The 18,011-nt window shown below is 39.7% G+C and overlaps 2 protein-coding genes and 1 pseudogene across 2 annotated transcripts; 2 read left to right on the plus strand and 1 right to left on the minus strand.

Annotated features, from left to right (window-relative positions):
- Positions 1 to 1,623: 1,623 nt before the first annotated feature.
- On the minus strand, positions 1,624 to 2,559 carry LOC115907994 (taste receptor type 2 member 40-like). The gene has a single exon (XM_030956265.1). The coding sequence runs from the start codon at positions 2,557 to 2,559 to the stop codon at positions 1,624 to 1,626; it is 936 nt and encodes a 311-aa protein (XP_030812125.1).
- A 3,337-nt stretch (positions 2,560 to 5,896) lies between these two features.
- Positions 5,897 to 6,832, plus strand: LOC115907647 (taste receptor type 2 member 40-like). Its single transcript, XM_030955647.1, has one exon. It carries the CDS (start codon positions 5,897 to 5,899, stop codon positions 6,830 to 6,832), a length of 936 nt encoding a protein of 311 aa, XP_030811507.1.
- A 2,083-nt stretch (positions 6,833 to 8,915) lies between these two features.
- On the plus strand, positions 8,916 to 9,853 carry LOC115908373 (annotated as a pseudogene).
- Positions 9,854 to 18,011: the final 8,158 nt, after the last annotated feature.

An 18,011-nucleotide genomic window follows, 5' to 3' on the forward strand; every position in this document is an offset into this window, starting at 1 on the left:
ATGTGTTTGCCTGTTGGTGTGGTCAGAGAGCTCAGAGGTTTGTTCCTGAAGGCTGGTGAGGGGAGAGCAGGGAAGGGCAGAGGATGGACCAACCCTCCCAACACGGGTGTCTCATGGTGCTGGGCTGGGAACCAGCATGGTGACAATGCTGACAGTGCTGACAGTGGCATGTCAGGGCGCCATTGCCATGGGCTCAGCTTCTACCATCCCCGTTAAATGGCATAACAAATGTTCATGGAAGCCAGTGCTGTCACCTGTGGCACAGTTTGTGTCATGAGGGAAAGGAAGACTCCATCTCAAGTTATTCTTTGACTTGGTATATTCTAATTTGTAAAATAAAGCAATTCAGGCACAGACCTCAGCTCAATTACAGGTACATTGCTTCAAACAGATTGACAACATCAAAATCATACACATTGAAACAGGATGGGCTTAGTGAACACAAGGCCCAAGTCATGTATGTTTCTGTGTCAGTTACTTTTTATGTAAGATCCCCCTGCAGCTGGAAAAGGGTCATGAAGCTCCAGTCCTAATGTACCAAGAATGTAGTGAGACTTCTCCTATTAGCTGTGATGACAGGACTTTGGTGAGTCTTCCAGTGCATCATTTCACTGGGAACACAGACATGGGTCACTACTTCAGCAAGAGCAAGGAAGCTCAAAAGGCTACGTCATTTTATACTGAACCTTACCGGAATTTTAAAGACACTTTTAGAGTAAACAACTTTTTTTCCTACAATTCAGCAGTAGTCAAATGTTATGAGTAAGATATTCCCATCTTATTGGGAATTCTTCACTATCATCTTTAGGAGCTTGTATTAACCAGAAACAGCATTCCAGCATCATATTCCCAAATTAAATATAAACATGCTTGTGATCAAGCAGGTCTGATCTGTTTGTATAATGAATTAGTAACTTTAAGCATTTCAAGAGGGTCTGGTCTGAATCTTGGCCTTGTTTTTCTGCTGTCTTAGAGAAACTGTGATTTTCAAGGAAAGAAGAGTAAATCAGAGAATATTTCCACTTTCTCCATAATTCCAGATTACTGATCTAATCTACCCATTTCAGTTTCTATTACTTTACAACTTGTATAATTTAAAATAATGCAGTAATCCGTGGCTCTCTGGGCTTTATATAAATCCGACCCGGCTAGTTTGAACCCTTAGCCCACATGGACTTGCATAGATGAAAGACAAAAGACGAGAAGCGCGCTTCCCCACGTGGAGTGAATATCCTGTTTATTGGCTTGGGATGCCACCCTACAGACCCCAGCGACCACCGAGTCAGGAAAGAGGGCGTGGCTCCCTTGCAGGGCAGTTTTATACCCAAGGGAGGGGGGGGGGGGAAAGAGGACCGTAGCCAATGGGATGCCATTGGGGAGGGGTGAGGAGAGGGGCCACCCATGGAACGGACCACCAGAGTATCCAGAAAGGGGGGGAAGTGTGTGAGGGAGCGACCATGTGAAAGGGAGGGGGAATACACCATCCACATGACCTGACATACCCAGTAACAATTTTCCCATCACCTAATGCAAAGGCAGCCACTAAATAAACTATTTAGTGCAATAAAACAAAATAAATTCAATTAGAACTCAACTAGACAGTCCAGGATAAATCATGATCTTTTAGATGGATGTAGTTCTGACAGAACAGCTGATGTGGTGCCAAATCCTAGCTGGCAGCTCTCGAAACTTTGGATTGCTCCAGATTAAGACTATGGAGTGTCCTGTAGGACAGGCAGCCATTACAGCTATACATATGGATTTTGGGGTGCTAAAATATAAAAACAAATTGTATAAAAGAAAAGAGAAAGCTATGTAATATGTAACATAAAAGATAAGTAAGGAGCAGACTGACTTGATGGCTTTTGTATGGGCCTCTAAGCTGGGATCCCTGAAGCCACTTGCATTATTTTGCATCTGTCTGGTGTGTATCCACAGAGACCAAACCAGCAGGATACTTGAAACAACAGACAGTATTAAAGGCATAGCTACACCAACATTATAAAGAAAAAATAATAAACCAGAGCTGTCTATCCTTGTGGTTGTCCATGCTGAAGAGTTTGTCACGGATGAAGGAGCAGTGATGTTCTTGTGCACGCTGTAGAGATCCCAGGCGAAGGGAACTGCAGTTGTGACGGAGCAGAACCATGATGTGAGCAGCATCCAGGGCACCAGCCTGGCAATTCTCAGCTTCAGCCAGATGAAGAAAGACTGTGCAAAACTGGCAACCTTGATGCAATAGAAGACACTAAGCCAGGCTCCAAACCAGAGGCTGGAGTAGTTCAGAAATGTAAAAATTGTCTTGGAAGCTACGTTCACGTTTTCTTGACAAAAGAAGTTTTCATAAAATATACTCATTAAGTATTCCAGTATATTCCATGACTGCAAAATGAATCTAGATGAACTCAGTGAGATCATGATCATATCATATGGGGGCCATGTTTTGCTCCCAATGCAGCTCAATGAACACGCAGCCAAGATAATTCCATCTCCCAGAATTCCTGCCAGGGATTCAATTATAGCAACTGATAGACAATGGAGAGCAAAGGATGTCTTCATTGCAACTGAAGAGCTTGCAATTATTACTCAGATTCCTCTGGGTTCCTGAAAGCCTCAGATCTGGCACTCCAATGGCAAGGAGCTGTTATGGACAATGCTCACCTATTTATCTCAGGGGCAGAAGTATCCTAATGTCATTTAATATTTCTGCTGGTTTACGTCTTGTTTTCTGGGTTGATAGCTCAGCTGCTTGGTCTAAGCATGCAAATGTGGTCAAGATTCAATTACCTAGGTTTCACTTTTGTGTAAGGATTTGCATTGTAAAGCTATGGAGCAGCTCAGCTGCGGTTTCTAGAACTGTGGATTTGCACTACAGTATCCAATGTCCTGCTTTACATGCCTAGATTTGGTTTTTTTAAAATGTCTTAGACCTTAATCTCTCCGTCTTGCACTGTCATGTCTTCCTTGTTGATGAGAGTAATCTCTGTGGCCTCTTCTAATACTGAAGCAGGTCCTTATCAGATGTCTTAAAATATCTGCTCATAGGTTTGGTGGGCATGTGACAGCCAATCAAGGTCAACCCCTCACAGGTATAAAGGATTTTCATCGTCTCTCCCCTGTCATTGCACAGTATTGTAAAGGTTCTAATATTTCAAGTTCTTGTTTTTATGATGTAAACCAAACTGTTCACATCCTGTAGCACCTTTTGCAGGTCTGGCTCCAGTTTCTTTGCTGTAATAATCTATAAACATTGCAGCGAACAAATTCCAGGTGTAGTGATGGCTATATGACCCTACCACCCAGTCCTTCTCTTATGCCAGTCAAAGCAGCTGTTCCACTGGTCTTTACATTTGCACAGCTCTGCCAGAAAACATTTTTATTAAATAAATAATTTACTGTGGAGAATACAGCTTCTGTGGTAAATCTTCCCTTCAGTGGCTCACCTGGCTGTCTGCAAGGCTGTTTCCCTCGCATATTCTCTCTCTGTCCTCTCACTCACAGTTGCTGTGCATTGGCCTTTACCCTTCCTTAAATTAGTTGTCACACAGATGTCACCGGCAGCACTGGTGGGCAGAGCCTTGGCCAATGGTGGGTCCCTTTTGGGGTTAACTGGGACTGGTTCTGTGTGACACAGGGGCACATTCTGGTCTCTTCTCACACGAACAACCCCTGCCGCCTCGCCACTGCCAAAACCTTGCCCGTGAACCCCACACATATCACACAGACATTTGCTGGTTGTCTTGCTGGTGGCTAGAGGCTCAGACTCAACGCTGAATGGGGCTTTGAGTTGCCTGGTCTACAGGAAGGTGTCCCTGCCTATGGCAGGGGCTTGGAACTGGATGATCTTTAAGGCCCCTTTCAAACTAAACCTTTCTGTAATTCTGTGATTCAGTGAGTGAGCTTAAAAGAGCTGAACTTAATGAGTTGAATTTAAACAGCAGCTCCACAGTTTTCTTCTACTAACAGAGAAGTGATACATATTTGCTCACCTTTTTCTTATGGAAGTGTGTGTCAATAGCATGCTACAAAGCCGTTCCTGTCAAAAAACCAAACACACTTTTTTATTTCTTCAAGGTGAAAGTGAAATTCTAAAAGTGGATGAGAAAGTAACTGCTTTTCAAAAGATTTTCATGCCAAAAATTGTACAAGTGTGACAACTTTAAAAACTCTCATACAGGTACACTTGCAAAATTTGGAAGCATAATGTTCTAATCGATTTAAAAAACTTTCTAAGGACAATCTTCTGTGAGTTTTGAACCCATTTGTTAAACACATCAAACCAGAACAATATTTGATTGGTTTGCAAGATTTCACAGCAGGGAATTTGGATACTTACTGCTGAATTTCACCAAAGAAGTTTGCAGATGTGATAGTGGGAAAGCCATTCAAACAAGTATCAAAAGAAACTGAATGTAGAGCCAGACCTTTGAATCACTGTGCCACAAATTGATAAAAAACCCCTAGAATCTAAGAAAGTAATGAAACATATCAGATTACATTGCTCTCACTTTAAAAAATTACTAATATTTTTAATGAGAAGAGAAAAAGAGTTTGTACCAATACTAAAATGAAATAATTTTTAAAATATTGTTAATTTTATATTGAATTATTTAATTATTTATTTTGATGTGTATTATAATAATCAGTATCTGGACATAACATGCACATAACACATAGAGTCCTATATATATGAAATATATAAACAAATATACATTTATCTGAGGTGAATGGTCACACAGTTTTACTTCTACAGGTGCATAATGAAAACAGTTTTATCACTGCCCTAGGCAATCACAAATTACGCATTGGGAATCAGACAATCACGCATTGGGAAATGCAGACAACCCAAAGAAACAACCTAGAAAGCATCTCAAAATTTCTCATAGCTTCTTACTGTGCTACTAATAGCAACCTGTGTCACTGCATTTCTGAAGAGCTTTTGTGTGTTTCCTTCTGTGTTCTGGGCTACAGATAAAACGTTAAGTCTCAAAGTTTTTCAATGAACTCAAGCCTCTCCACTCACCTGTTTCTTTCCAGATGTGGAAAGAGTTTTAATTCAGTTCTTTTAGCAAGTATAGCAGAATTTTAAAGGTATGTATATTCCATATGGAGCAAAACGGACTTGATTAATAGTTGTGCCATTGCTCCTGTATGCAATGTTGTATATTGCCAGATCTTAAGTTCCTTGGGAAATTCCTGCACTTTTTCAAGATGCTTGTGAAAAACAGGCAAGTGAAGTACTCTGCTAAAATGATTTTTCTTTTGTCTGTGTTTATCTTCCCACAGATTTTTGTCCTCTTTTGGGCAATCTGAGCAAGCGCACAATGATCAGTATAATACTTAAAAATATCAATACACAAAAAGGAAAGTGTGAAAATCCTCCTTGCAGCAGCGATTTGAATATACCTAATAAAGCAAAGGAGCTGCCCTTAGATAAGCAGATGTAATGACAAGTATTTATCATGAACCCTGTAGCCATATCAGTGACAAGGACAGGGAGAGATTAAGGCATCAAGTATAAAAACCAAATCTAGACATGTAAAGAAGAACATAACCAATGGAGTGCAAGCCCACATTTGTAAACACCACAGCTCACCTGCTCCATAACCCTTCCAGTGAAAATCCCTTTACAATTGCATGCAAAGTGTTTGGCCAAATTGAAAAAACTGTTACTGAATCTTTATTCAATTTGCATGCTTAGACAAATCAGCTGAGCTATCAACCCAGAAAACAAGATGTAAACCAGCAGAAATATTAAATGACATTAGGATACTTCTGCCCCTGAGATAAATAGGTGAGCATTGTCCATAACAGCTCCTTGCCATTGGAGTGCCAGATCTGAGGCTTTCGGGAGCCCAGAGGAAGCTGAGTAATAATTGCAAGCTCTTCAGTTGCAATGATGACATCCTTTGCTCTCCATTGTCTATTAATTGCTATAATTGAATCCCTGGCAGGAATTCTGGGAAATGGAATTATCTTGGCTGCGTGTTCATTGAGCTGCATTGGGAGCAAAACATGGCCCCCATATGATATGATCATGATCTCACTGAGTTCATCTAGATTCATTTTGCAGTCATGGAATATACTGGAATACTTAATGAGTATATTTTATGAAAACTTCTTTTGTCAAGAAAACGTGAACGTAGCTTCCAAGACAATTTTTACATTTCTGAACTACTCCAGCCTCTGGTTTGGAGCCTGGCTTAGTGTCTTCTATTGCATCAAGGTTGCCAGTTTTGCACAGTCTTTCTTCATCTGGCTGAAGCTGAGAATTGCCAGGCTGGTGCCCTGGATGCTGCTCACATCATGGCTCTGCTCCTTCACAGCCGCAATTTCCTTCGGCTGGGATCTCTACAGTGTGCACGAGAACATCACTGCTCCTTCATCCGTGACCAACTCTTCAGCATGGACAACCACAAGGAAAGACAGTTTGGGTTTATTAATTCTTATCTGTAATGCTGGCATAGGTATGCCTTTAATACTGTCTATGGTTTCAAGTATCCTGCTGGTTCGGTCTCTGTGGATACACATCAGACGGATGCAAAATAATGCAAGTGGCTTCAGGGATCCCAGCTTAGAGGCCCATATGAAAGCCATCAAGTCAGTCTGCTCCTTCCTTTTCCTTTACATTATATATTTTATTTGTGTTCTTGTCATCTTATTTAGCGTTTTTTCACCTTTAAGCAATGGAGAAATGATTTGTGTCGTTTTAATGGCTGCCTGCCCTACAGGACATTCCATAGTCATAATTTGGATCAATCCCAAATTTCAAGAGCTGCCAGCTAGGATTTGGCACCACATTAACTGTCATGTCAGAACTGCATTCATGTAAAAGACAGTGGCTGAGCCTGGACTTTCTAGTTTAGATCCAAATCAATTAAATTGAAATCATCAGAGGTATAAATAATAGATGTTGCAATGAGTAGATTAGGGCCTTGATCAGCAGTCAATAGGAAGGTGGGAATTTGCTTTATGTAGATGTCGGTATTGTTAAGAATAATTGTGTATGTTGCCTACTATCTGCTCTAATTTCCTTGGAAATCACCTCAGTTTCCCTAACACAGCAGAAAAACAGAGTCAAGACTCAGACTAGAATGGAATCTCTTGGAATGCTTGAAGGTACAATACCTGATACAAATAGAATAGACCTGTTTAAGCACAGGCATGCACACATTCTGTGAACATAAGCCTTCAATGCAGTTTATGGTGACTAAAAACTCCTAATGAGGATTCTGAGGAATTCCCAATATTTTCAGAATATCTCACTCATCATTTTCAAATCTGGTTGAACTCTTGTAAAATACTTGCTGATTCTAAAGGTGTCTATAACATTCCAGCATGGTTCAGGAAAGAATGACATGGCCTTGTGAGATTCCTCCTCTTGCTGAAATAGTGATATGTGTCACTGCATTATTGTTACATCAGAACCAGAGCTTCATTACCCTTTTCCAGCTGCAGGGGGATTTTACATACTTCTAAAGTAAGTGACACAGAAACATACATGACTTGGGCCTTGTGTTCACTAAGCCCATCCTGATTCAATGTGTCTGGCTTGGATGTTGTCAATCTGTTTGAAGCAATGTACCTGTACTTGATCTGAGGTCTGTGCCTGAATTGCTTTATTTTACAAATTAATAAATACAACGTCAAAGAATAACTTGAGATGGAGTCTTCTTTCCCTCATGACATAAACTGTGCCACAGGTGACAGCACTGGCTTCCATGAACATTTGTTATGCCATTTAACAGGGATGGTAGAAGCTGAGCCCATGGCAATGGCACCCTGACATGCCACTGTCAGCACCATGCATTGTCACCATGCTGGTTCCCAGCCCAGCACCATGAGACACCCGTGTTGGGAGGGTTGGTCCAGCCTCTGCCCTTCCCTGCTCTCCCCTCACCAGCCTTCAGGAACAAACCTCTGAGCTCTCTGACCACACCAACAGGCAAACACATGGGCCGTGCTCAACCCACAATCCGTGTGTGCTGTCCTGCTCCTGCCTGAGCTCTGAGGCACACGGCTGCTTTGCAGGGACATCCTGAACGGCTGCTCTCACACAGTTTGGTTTTATGTTCCCTTATTCCACATTCCTGATGCACATGAGATTCAAAAGCAGTTCTTGTGCTGTTTTCCTTTCTCTTTAAGTACATCTTCCCTCCAAAGCTTCCTTTCCATAAAATTTAATCAAGTAGTTACCAGTTCTTTAGCATACGTTTGCAAATCTAAGAGGGAAAGCAGATAGAAATATTGGAAAGCGCCTCATAGGTTCAGTCTTCTGGAAGACCTTGCTGTCTGTAAGTGACCAGCTAATTAACTATTCTCATATGAATAAAACTATCTTCAACACATATTATATACACCATCTGCTAAACCCTCTGTTCTATTGGAAAATTATAATGCTTTAATATCTCCGTACACAAAAGAAAAACATGATAATCTTCTTTGCAGGACAAATTGGAAAATATCTGATAAAGAGAAGAGGCCATGTCAAGTATGTCTCAGAAACCCTAAAGAGATAACAGTGCAACAAAAGGAGACATTAAGTCATCACCTATAAAATACAAATCTCAGCATGTAATGATGTGCACCAGACTCTGGAGTGCAAATCCACATTTGTAAACCCCGTAGTTCACCTGCTCCATAACCCTTCCAATGCAAATTCTTTCAGCAAAATGAAAGCTATGTAATTGAATCTTGACCACATTTGCATGCTTAGACAAATCAGCTAAGTTATCACTCCCCAAAACAAGATGTAAAACAGCAGAAATATTAAATGACATTAGGATACTTCCGCCCCTGAGATAAATAGGTGAGCATTGTCCATAACAGCTCCTTGGGATTGGAGTGCCTGCCAGATCTGAGGCTTTCGGGAGCCCAGAGGAAGCTGAGTAATAATTGCAAGCTCTTCAGTTGCAATGATGACATCCTTTGCTCTCCTTTGTCTATCAATTGCGATAATTGAATCCCTGGCAGGAATTCTGGGAAATGGAATTATCTTGGCTGCCTGTTCATTGAGCTGCATTGGGAGCAAAACATGGCCCCCATATGATATGATCTTGATCTCGCTGAGTTCATCTAAAATTACATTGCAATGCTGGATTATACTGGATTTATTCTTAACTATATTTTGTGAACCCTCCTATTTTGAAGAAAATATGTTTGGATTTATCAAGACGGGCTATATATTTCTGAACTACTCCAGCCTCTGGTTTGGAGCCTGGCTTAGTGTCTTCTATTGCATCAAAGTTGCCAGTTTTACACAGTCTTTCTTCATCTGGCTGAAGCTGCGAATTGCCAGGCTGGTGCCCTGGATGCTGCTCACATCATGGCTCTGCTCCGTCACAACTGCAGTTCCCTTCGCCTGGGATCTCTACAGCGTGCACAAGAACATCACTGCTCCTTCATCCGTGACAAACTCTTCAGCATGGACAACCACAAGGATAGACAGCTCTGGTTTATTATTTTGTCTTTATAATGTTGGTGTAGCTATGCCCTTTAATACTGTCTGTTGGTTTCAAGTATCCTGCTGGTTCGGTCTCTGTGGATACACACCAGACAGATGCAAAATAATGCAAGTGGCTTCAGGGATCCCAGCTTAGAGGCCCATATGAAAGCCATCAAGTCAGTCTGCTCCTTACTTATCTTTTATGTTACATATTACATAGCTTTCTCTTTTCTTTTATACAATTTGTTTTTATATTTTAGCACCCTAAAATCCATATGTATAGCTATAATGGCTGCCTCTCCTACAGGACACTCCATAGTCTTAATTTGGAGCAATCCAAAGTTTCGAGAGCTGCCAGCTAGGATTTGGCACCACATCAGCTGTTCTGTCAGAACTACATCCATCTAAAAGATCATGATTTATCCTGGACTGTCTAGTTGAGTTCTAATTGAATTTCTTTTAAATCATACAAGTTATAAAGTAATAGAAACTGAAATGTGTAGATTAGGTCACTAATCTGGAATTATGGAGAAAGTGGAAATATTCTCCGATTTACTCTTCTTTCCTTGAAAATCACAGTTTCTCTAAGACAGCAGAAAAACAAGGCCAAGATTCAGACCAGACCCTCTTGAAATGCTTAAAGTTACTAATTCATTATACAAACAGATCAGACCTGCTTGATCACAAGCATGTTTATATTTAATTTGGGAATATGATGCTGGAATGCTGTTTCTGGTTAATACAAGCTCCTAAAGATGATAGTGAAGAATTCCCAATAAGATGGGAATATCTTACTCATAACATTTGACTACTGCTGAATTGTTAGGAAAAAAAGTTGTTTACTCTAAAAGTGTCTTTAAAATTCTGGTAAGGTTCAGTATAAAATGACGTAGCCTTTTGAGCTTCCTTGCTCTTGCTGAAGTAGTGACCCATGTCTGTGTTCCCAGTGAAATGATGCACTGGAGGACTTGCCAAAGTCCTGTCATCACAGCTAATAGGAAAAGTCTCACTACATTCTTGGTACTTTAGGGCTGGAGCTTCATGACCCTTTTCCAGCTGCAGGGGGATTTTACATAATTCTAAAGTAACTGACACAGAAACATACATGACTTGGGCCTTGTGTTCACTAAGCCCATCCTGATTAAATATGTCTGGCTTGGATGTTGTCAATCTGTTTGAAGCAATGTACCTGTACTTGATCTGAGGTCTGTGCCTGAATTGCTTTATTTTGCAAATTAATAAATACAAAGTCAAAGAATAACTTGAGATGGAGTCTTCCTTTCCCTCATGACATAAACTGTGCCACAGGTGACAGCACTGGCTTCCATGAACATTTGTTATGCCATTTAACAGGGATGGTAGAAGCTGAGCCCATGGCAATGGCGCCCTGACATGCCACTGTCAGCACTGTCAGCATTGTCACCATGCTGGTTCCCAGCCCAGCACCATGAGACACCCGTGTTGGGAGGGTTGGTCCAGCCTCTGCCCTTCCCTGCTCTCCCCTCACCAGCCTTCAGGAACAAACCTCTGAGCTCTCTGACCACACCAACAGGCAAACACATGGGCCGTGCTCAACCCACAATCCGTGTGTGCTGTCCTGCTCCTGCCTGAGCTCTGAGGCACACGGCTGCTTTGCAGGGACATCCTGAATGGCTGCTCTCACACAGTTTGGTTTTATGTTCCCTTATTCCACATTCCTGATGCACATGAGATTCAAAAGCAGTTCTTGTGCTGTTTTCCTTTCTCTTTAAGTACATCTTCCCTCCAAAGCTTCCTTTCCATAAAATTTAATCAAGTAGTTACCAGTTCTTTAGCATACGTTTGCAAATCTAAGAGGGAAAGCAGATAGAATATTGGAAAGCGCCTCATAGGTTCAGTCTTCTGGAAGACCTTGCTGTCTGTAAGTGACCAGCTAACCAACTCTGGCCATATGAATAAAAATATCTTCAGCATGCATTATATATACCAACTACTAAATCCCCGTGTTCTATTGGATAAATTGTAAGATAAGTTTCACAAGGAATTTGTTCTGGGAAGGAAAGTAGCAACTCCTGTCTTAGTAGGAAAATGACAGTTCTTGGGATTAGGATCCTCTGAAGACATGCATCTTGTCTGAGAGCAGGCATTTTCTCTTTTTCCTCTTCTATTTGTAATCTAAAGGTTATTTGTTCCCTCCACCTTAAACCTGCCAGTTTGCAACCTGAAGAAGCTTTGGAAGTCATGGAATCAGACCCTTCCAAAACATATGAACTGTTTCCACATCCACCAATGTCACATAATTGCAATGGCAGCTTGATTCACATCTGGTACAGTGAATCAAATCAGGAAACAAACAAAATTCAAAGCTCATCCTGCTCTAACATTGCCAGAAAACATCGTGCCAATCATCTCCTGTAGCTTTTCACATAAAGCATCCAGGAAAAAACTGACAAGATTTTCTAGGAAATTGCACACATGTAACATAAAGCAATGAGGCCAGCATTTGAAACAAAGCCCTTTTCTGTTAAAAGTACTTTTCTGTATTACTGTAATTTAATGATGAAAAAAGTCATCAGTGAGCAATTCAAAAAAGAGAATAGACTCCATTTCTTTTCTAAAGCATGGTCTTTTCCAAGTGAAAAAACAGTAATTTGATTAGAATCCTTAGCTTAAAGCAAGAAATGCAAACATCTACATGAAAGATGACTACAGGATCCTTCTCTGATTTGCATTCCTATAAACACGCCTGGAGTTTTCATTATGGAAATTCTGGACAACATCTGATGGACTCTGCTTTCAATGCCCACCAGAACATGATTTAAGAATTGGTAGCACATGTACAATTAGTAGTTGGGCACATTATCTTATGGTCCCTTATTAGCTCTGCATGTGCATATTGAAATGAAAAGCAGGAATGAACATTTAACTTAATTGAGTCATACACCAAAATACACATCTATTAAATGGACAGTTTCTTCACCAAAATTCCTTATTTTTTCATCTCAGAGGAACTCTGTTTGTTGAGATATGGAAATGCAAGTCTTACTCATGGCTTCAGGCTGCAAGAGTCTTTCACAAACCAAAATTTGTTATGTGTTCAGGCCAATTCACTGAGCTCTTTTTGCACCTTTTACTTATGCAGTGAAATCTCTTAGAAAACTATCTTTCTTTTATGAAGGGACATTAAAATTATGATATCTGCGCTTAGCTTTTGAATTATTTTCATCTATCCTATGAAATCGAATGGAACATTACGCTAAGCTCAGAGTTGAAAAACAAATATTCTATTATCTTCAAGTATTTGCACACATATGTAAATGTGTGTTGAATTGACCTAAAATGCAGAATGGGCAGAAATTTCAGTTCAGCTATGACAGCATATATGTGTTTGTGAACGTCCAGGAGGAATTAATGTCAGTTGCTCGAAAAACAAAGGAAATTTCTGCTTAAGGGAGTTGTCAGCAAATCACTGTTTGTTTTTACGACAGCCACAGAAAGGTTGTATCCACAAGTACATCTTACACTCATGGATTCCCAGATCACTTATCAGGGAAAAAAGGAGACCTGAATAAAAAACCTCATTATTCAGTGTTCTGAAAGTTGACATTGCTTAAAAAACCACCAGCAAGGGTATCAGTAAAAATCAGGTTTAATACTAAGCAACAGCATGACAAAGGTCATTGGCAAGGTTCACTCCACTACTTACTAGATGGTTAAGGCACACCAAGGGTGAAAAAGCAGCAAACAAAATCCACTCAATCTAAACAGAAATTAACCAAGTACTATCTGTTTGTGTGCGTGTGTTTAGCTGTGTGTGATAAAAGGATAGAAGGGGCAAGGATAAAAAGAAACACAGCCTAAAAGCTTAATAGCACTCAAATTTAACAGTACTTTACTTGTACCTTAAACTTGACAATTTAGTAATGGAACAACACTGAACAGCATTTAACATAGCTTAAATTATACCTTAAACTTAAAAATTTAGCAAAGGAATAGCACTCAACAGCATTTAACTTAGCTTATAACTTAAATAAAAGTTACTTACAGGCCTAATTTACTTAGATATCTAAGATACTTAAGCACCTGAGAGAGCAGCATTTCTCCTGTTTTGCCATAGCTATGCAGACTTGTATGCACACAGACATATAGAGTCAGTGCAAGGTGTGTGTGAAAAATTCCCCTCAAAGGTGATATATGATCTCCTTGAGCCAGGTCTCAGAAGCTCTTGGAGATCCATATCACACCCAAGATAGCTCAGCTACCTTAGAAGGCATAAAATCAGCAGGATGGCTTCTGTGGTAGTATTGGAAACAAAAAAGTTTTAGTAATAGGCAAAATAACAAACCTCTTTACAGAGAAAAACAGCCAGGGCAAGATGTTCTTGTTCCTGGTAAAACACCTCACAAAAGCGATTAGTTTCTTTGTTCTCTTATTTTTCTAGTAAATTGCTTAGGCAGGACTTTTTGGCTTCTGTCCAATTGGCTATCCTTAAGTTTGAGGCAAAGTCCCCCAGGTCCTATGAGGTGTCTTTTTACCTAATAGAGGAAAGAAACATCTGGGCTTTTTTCCTTTTCAAAGAGACAAAGGATAGTTTTGTCACTCAGTCAACAGGGGGCACATTCCTACACGAAGGTAATAAAATACTCATTCTGGATGCCCTTGCATCTCCTCAATGGGCAAAGGGGCCTCGAGGGGAGGGGATATCAGTCCAGGATCCATTGTTATTTGGTGGTCTCCAAGTGCAGCAAAGGAAAGTTTGCTGGCCCAGAGGGAGGTTGCTGGTCCCAGCCACTGTGGCCCAGGAGAGCTCCAAGGGTCTCATTTTGGAGAGCTGTTTGTGGGCTGCAAGTGAGCAAGCCTTAGTCATAACAACGCTCCAACCTGGCGACGCTTCAGGTCAGCACCCTTTCTTTGAAAGTGTGAAATACAAAGCTGTGTTTCGTGTCAGGTACATACAGGCAACGTGTGTATTTGTGATTGTGATATGTGTGGAAACCAACCATGGGACAGTTATAAAGACGAATTCTAATAATAACTGAGGAAAGTAAAGCATGGAGAAGGCCTTTGAACCTATCTTTTGTTCACAATTAACCTTTATAAGTCTTAAGTTGATTTAGGAGCATTTGAATTAAAGCTTTAAGGATGTTGCTTTTTGAGAGGACCTTTCTGCTTGTAGCTAAGCCTTAAAGAGTTTTGCAATAATAACCTTTTGAAGTATAATTTTAGAATATTGCTTGTAGTAAGGATCTTTGAAACTATAGCTTTAGAATATATAAAAAGGAAACATGCTTATCTCACACCTTAACAAAACAGTGAAAAGCAGGTTGAGAAAGGAAGATGAACATCAACTCAAGGATTAATAGTTTCAACCAAGGAAAGCTGGACATCACTGTTATGAGATTTATAGTCCTTGCAATCAAAAGGTGGACCCGTATCTGGAATCTGGACCTCACCAGCTGGGAGACTTCTTTCTTCTTTCGGAAACTGGACCACCACCATCTGGGTATACTCCTTTCTGGGATACATCCTGAGAAAAACTAAATCACAATAGTGTATAGAATTGTGACATAAAAATTGGAATAGAAACTGCTGAGAAAGCTTATGAGTACCCCTATAAACACCTGTAAGCCTCAACTATTGGTGTACAGTTGGAGGGAAAACTTCCCCCACTGTACCCAGCGCTGTATTGCTCATACTTTACCATATTAATTAATAAATTGATTGCTGCTTGAATATTGGCCTAGTCAAGCTTCTCATTTATAACAAAAGTGTGAGAATAAGGACGTTACCCCATTCAGGCATGAAAAACAGTTGCCATGGTTGTTCATAAAAATTCCAGGAGCTCATTAGGCAGCGCAAGTTTCCAGGAGCAGACGGTGTTTCTGATGAGCTCAAGAGGAGCTGGGCCCAGGGGCTGCTCATCAAGGCCGAGGCCTAACGAGCATTCCTCAGATCACAGAGAGTGCGGCTGAGAGGGCAGGGGCTGGTGGATAAACCAGCACAGCCAGTAGAAAGCTGAAGTGACAGACAGCAGCCTAAATGGTCTAAGAGGAAAGACCTACCAAATTCCTTCCCAGCCTTGTCTTAACAAATGCTGAGAAGATCCCACTGCATAAGAATAAGGCATGGAATAACTTGCACTCTCAAATCTGGGAAGAGAGTTGAAAGGGCAGATGAACGTGACACACACACTTGGTACAGAAGCAAGAGAACAAAAAGGTCAGAAAAATGAAGGGAACAACGTAGACTATTGTATAACTGGGTACAAGTGCAAGAAACCAGCAGTACAAAAGGAATCAATGAACTAATTAATTGGTGTAGTTTTCCTTAATTATCTATTGATGTATCTCAGCATTCAACTACATGTTTCTTTATCATTTATGTTGGACACAGCCACAATTTTCAACTCCTGGACAGGCAAGATCATCAGAGTCTTCAGTGTTTGATACATTCCTTCCAATCAGAGGCAGGAGCATAAGGACACATTATGTATCCCTAAGGGGATCCAATCAGTTTGCTTTACCAAATCAATTTCGTTCAATCTCCATAGCCTTGGTTATTGATAATACTTAGACTGACTCTATTCTATGTGTATGATGCTCAGTTTTTCTTTTGAAATCCCTTCAGAGAGCAGTCACAAAGCTGATGCAGTTTAGTTGACACAGCTTGAACTGAATTAATTATTTTTTAATTGCCTGTTATTTCTGGGCACAATATGGAAGTGTAAAGGAGGATGATCCACGGGTTCTATTCATTTAACGTAGAAGGAGTTAAATGCAGCAACTAACAGAACATGCAAACAGCTATTCACTGTGATTTGCATCCCTGTGACTACTGGTGGGCTTTTGCAATCAAAGCATTCTATCCTCAGCTAAGAGAAATGGAAAATCCTGTTGCATTTTTAAGGCTTTCCTGGACATCCACAACTTTGTCTTTTTCTGGATATATACCTTAAGAGCAATACTATCATCCTGATTTTAGTTTGATTAATGCCTATACACAGATGATACTTGTGAAACGTAACAAATAACTTTAACATAGCATATTGAAAATACGCCTAATACATTTATTATAATGAAAAATCATAAAACCCTCCAAACGTTAGTAAAAAGTGACTAATCACACTGATGCCTAAATTTTCAGTTTTGAAATTATTTCCTTGTAAAGATATAGTCATTCTTCTGTTTTCCAAATATGAAAATTTAAGGATTCAATCAGCTGTACATAATAGCAGACCTGGTAACTCTTGAACAGATTTTCTCCTTTATGTATCAAGACATGAGACATAATGTTTACTGCAAATTCCATTTTCCTTGACAGAAGATTCTGCCATGCAGAAAGAGCACAAAAATATTTACATCTATATCTTTTATTAATTAAGAGGCTATTTTTTACCACACCTTTTAGATTAATAGCTATTCACAAAGCAAGTACACTTGCATAGTTCCCACTTTCTCTTTCTGTCTCATGTGCCCACACACACACTCATAGTAACCTGTAATTGAATAACAAAAGGAAAACAGATTTAAATTATTAGCAATAAACAATCACCAGTGCTGAAGGAAGAAAATATACAAACATTGCAAGCAGCAATGTTGATTAATGAGTGATTTGCAACCCTAAGATGCATCTTAAGGTGGAACTGTGGTGTTATGCTGGTTTGGTCTGAAGAAATTGTGGGTTTGGAAACCAGCTAGCAGAGAGACCTGGTCCATTGTTTTTAACTTGTATCTTCAAATTCAGAGATTAAAGATTTAAATATTCAGAGGAAAAGTTTAGAAACCTTATCTTACAAAAAAGGATAAACAGAGACATACACATCACCTGGTTCCTACTGAAACTTGAATCATTTTGATCTTGACAACTGAGATGTTGGCATTTAATTAAAAACTACTCCTCACGAATCTCTCAAGCAAAGGTCAGAGCATAATCTGCCACAATTTATGCAAATTTTCAGTGGCCATTTTATCAGTTGTTCCATTGTTCTGCACACTTAACATGAAGTCCTAGACAGTGACCCCCAAGCTGATTTTAATACACACGGTTTGAATAAATAGTGATTTAATAATAACTTGGAATTAACAAAACTTGAGGGGGAAAAAGTAACAGAGAATCATATAAAAAGATTTTAAAAAATTATTAAGGAAAAATGGTACAGAAAGCAGCAATAGGCACAAAAAAAAACCCTGTATAAATGTATGTATAAATTAAAATGTCTCAGTGGAAGTGCACTGAAAACATATGCCTTAGACCACAATTTAAAGAAATCATTAAAACTTTACTTTCAATTTGTTTAACTCTTCATTCAATGGGTCGTAAGATCAAAATATAGTTTATTCTGAAACGAAATATCTTTTCTGACAATAAAAATCACAATAAAAATCAATATTGGCTCACTCTTGAAGTCTCCCTGAAGCCAAATTTTGTCAAATATTAATATTTCTTTAGAGTCCACTTTCTTCAAGTGATACTTTTGCTGAAAAATCTCTGACTGACACTTCTCCAAAAGCATTTGGGCTCACAAGACTGTAAATATATAACTAGCTTTTGGAAGGCTTTGACAAATACATTCATAAAGATAACACAA

Source organism: Camarhynchus parvulus, chromosome 1 (genome assembly GCF_901933205.1).
Source record: "Camarhynchus parvulus chromosome 1, STF_HiC, whole genome shotgun sequence".
In the NCBI taxonomy this organism is placed as follows: Eukaryota; Metazoa; Chordata; class Aves; order Passeriformes; family Thraupidae; genus Camarhynchus; species Camarhynchus parvulus.